This window comes from Nyctereutes procyonoides, unplaced genomic scaffold (genome assembly GCF_905146905.1).
Source record: "Nyctereutes procyonoides isolate TBG_1078 unplaced genomic scaffold, NYPRO_anot_genome, whole genome shotgun sequence".
Lineage (NCBI taxonomy): Eukaryota > Metazoa > Chordata > Mammalia > Carnivora > Canidae > Nyctereutes > Nyctereutes procyonoides.
In genome coordinates this window covers 79,436,482-79,438,959 of record NW_026575140.1, presented here as the reverse complement: position 1 = coordinate 79,438,959, position 2,478 = coordinate 79,436,482, and the positions used below count along the sequence as shown (strand labels likewise).

Sequence of the window (2,478 nt, the reverse complement as noted above, 5' to 3'; positions counted from 1 at the left end):
TTAATTGAGAAGGGAAGATGCAAAAATAAATTGTGTTAATAATAGTATTCTACATTCTATGCAAATTACAAAATGTGTATGTGTGTGCATGTGTAATATTATATACGAGCATAGAAAGTTAACTGGAAAGAAGTTAATTAAGGGCTCTATGAGTGGAAGGGGGAAACAAGGGAAAATAAAAAGTACATACTAATATAAACATAGGAAACAAAGGAAAACAAAAAGTACATACTAATATAAACACAGGACAGGGTGCTTTAGGGAGACAGGACCAGAGATAATGAAAGCTGTGATTCAGTGTCTGTTTCTGGACTTTCCTTTTGCAGGTCTGGTTTTGTTTAGACAGAGAGTAAAGATCCACTTTAATATACTTCTTCTTTTCCAATTCCACAGAGATCTCTAAAGAAGAATGGTTGCAGGAAATCATTCTACAGCATCCGAGTTTGTGTTAGTGGGTCTAACACAGCAGCCAGAGCTCCAGCAGCCTCTCTTCCTCCTGTTCCTGGGAATCTATATCCTGACGGTGGTGGGGAACTTGGGCTTGATTCTCCTGATTGCCCTGAGCTCTTCCCTTCACACCCCCATGTACTACTTCCTCAGCAGCTTATCATTCATCGATCTCTGCTATTCCTCTGTCATTACCCCCAAAATGCTGGTGAACTTCTTAGGGAGGAAGAATATGATCCTTTATTCTGAGTGCATGGCACAGCTCTTTTTCTTCGTGGTCTTTGTAGTGGCTGAGGGTTACCTCCTGACCGTGATGGCATACGATCGCTACGTTGCCATCTGTAGCCCCCTACTTTACAGTGTGGTCATGTCCCCCCGAGTGTGCTCACTGCTGGTGCTGGTTGCCTTCAGCCTGGGCTTTCTCTCCGCCGTGGCCCATACAAGTGCCATGATGCAACTGTCTTTCTGCAGACCCCACATCATCAACCATTACTTCTGTGATGTTCTTCCTCTCCTCAATCTCTCCTGCTCCGATACACACCTCAATGAGCTTCTGCTTTTTATCATTGCGGGATTTAATACCTTGGTACCCACCCTGGCCGTCTGCATTTCCTATGCCTTCATCTTCTACAGCATCCTTCGCATCCGATCCTCAGAGGGCCGGTCCAAGGCATTTGGTACTTGCAGCTCTCATCTCATGGCTGTGGGGATCTTCTTTGGGTCTATCACATTCATGTATTTCAAGCCCCCTTCCAGTAATTCTCTGGAACAAGAGAAGGTGTCCTCAGTGTTCTACACCACAGTGATCCCCATGCTGAACCCTTTAATATACAGTCTGAGAAACAAGGATGTAAAGAAAGCATTGAGGAAGGTTTTGGTGAAGAAATGAGTCTTGCTTTTGGAGATTTATAGGTGGGAGAAATGAAAGTTTCAACAAAGTGTGTCCTTTTTTGTTCATTTTTCCTTGTTAGCCTGTCATGATATGCATACTATCTGGACTTTTAAAATACTTCTCCATCTGTAATTGATTTCATTTTCTCAATGAAATGAAAAGGCGTTTGGTAAAGCAAGTTTTAGTGTTCTTATTTTGGGGCAGGAAAACTGAGGTTTAGACAGTTTTATTTTTTCCTAACTTACTGTGGTAGAAGAGGAATGAGAATTCTTATTTTCTCCAGTGTTAGTCCCCCCCCCCCAACATCCTGTGTTTGCTTTATGGAATACCTGCTGTGTAGGTGGTGCTCAGTTGTTCCCTGACAAGAATGCTAATAGATATGTAACTTGATCCCAGATCTCCATTAATTCTTGAGGGAATGAGACAAACAGGCAAGAGAAAGAAAGAAAGAAGTTTGTAAAAACAGTTATGGAACAAGAATGGCAATTCTAGTCAGTAAGTCTCACTCAAAATACTCTTTTTTTTTTAATTCAGCATATTCAGAATCTCTTCATTTCTGTTCCATTTCTTTGTTGTCTCTCTCTCTCTCTCTCTCTCTCTCTCATGATACAATGGTTCTGTACTAAGGGACCTCTGGGCAGTTAGTTTCAGGGCTGTGTGGGGTTTCCACTACCTGTTGCAATAAAGTTTGTGAAATATGTCCCACAGAGAGGGTAACCCCCACATTTGTTTCAGTTGGAGATTGTTCTCAGTGGATTCCTGAACTGTGATATTTCTGAGCTTGTGCCCTCACTGCACAAGTAAGTACCACACACTCTAGATGATGTCTTTCCTGGATTTCCATACATTTTAGGTTTCATGTCTTCTGTTTGTTTGTTGCTATAATGAAACATGCCTCTGATGCTTTGCAGTCCTCACTTGCTTTCCTCTACCTCTAAGGAATGTTCTGTGGAATTTCTAGAATTTTAACTTCCATCTCATGTTGCTTCGCCTCACTCACTGTTACGTGTTTAACCAGCAGTTGAAATTAGCTGCCTTTCTCCTTTTACTTTTTTTTTTTTTTTGCCTTTGCCAAATGTAGTTTTTACATTATTCTCTAGATTTTATCTTGGGAAATCATTCTACCTGAGAAATGTGAA

At 41.2% G+C, this 2,478-nt stretch overlaps 1 protein-coding gene across 1 annotated transcript; it reads left to right on the top strand.

Moving 5' to 3' along the window:
• Positions 1-403: 403 nt before the first annotated feature.
• LOC129497388 (olfactory receptor 8D1) lies at positions 404-1,336 on the top strand. The gene has a single exon (XM_055306239.1). It carries the CDS (start codon positions 410-412, stop codon positions 1,334-1,336), a length of 927 nt encoding a protein of 308 aa, XP_055162214.1. The 5' UTR covers positions 404-409.
• The last annotated feature ends 1,142 nt before the right edge of the window (positions 1,337-2,478 follow it).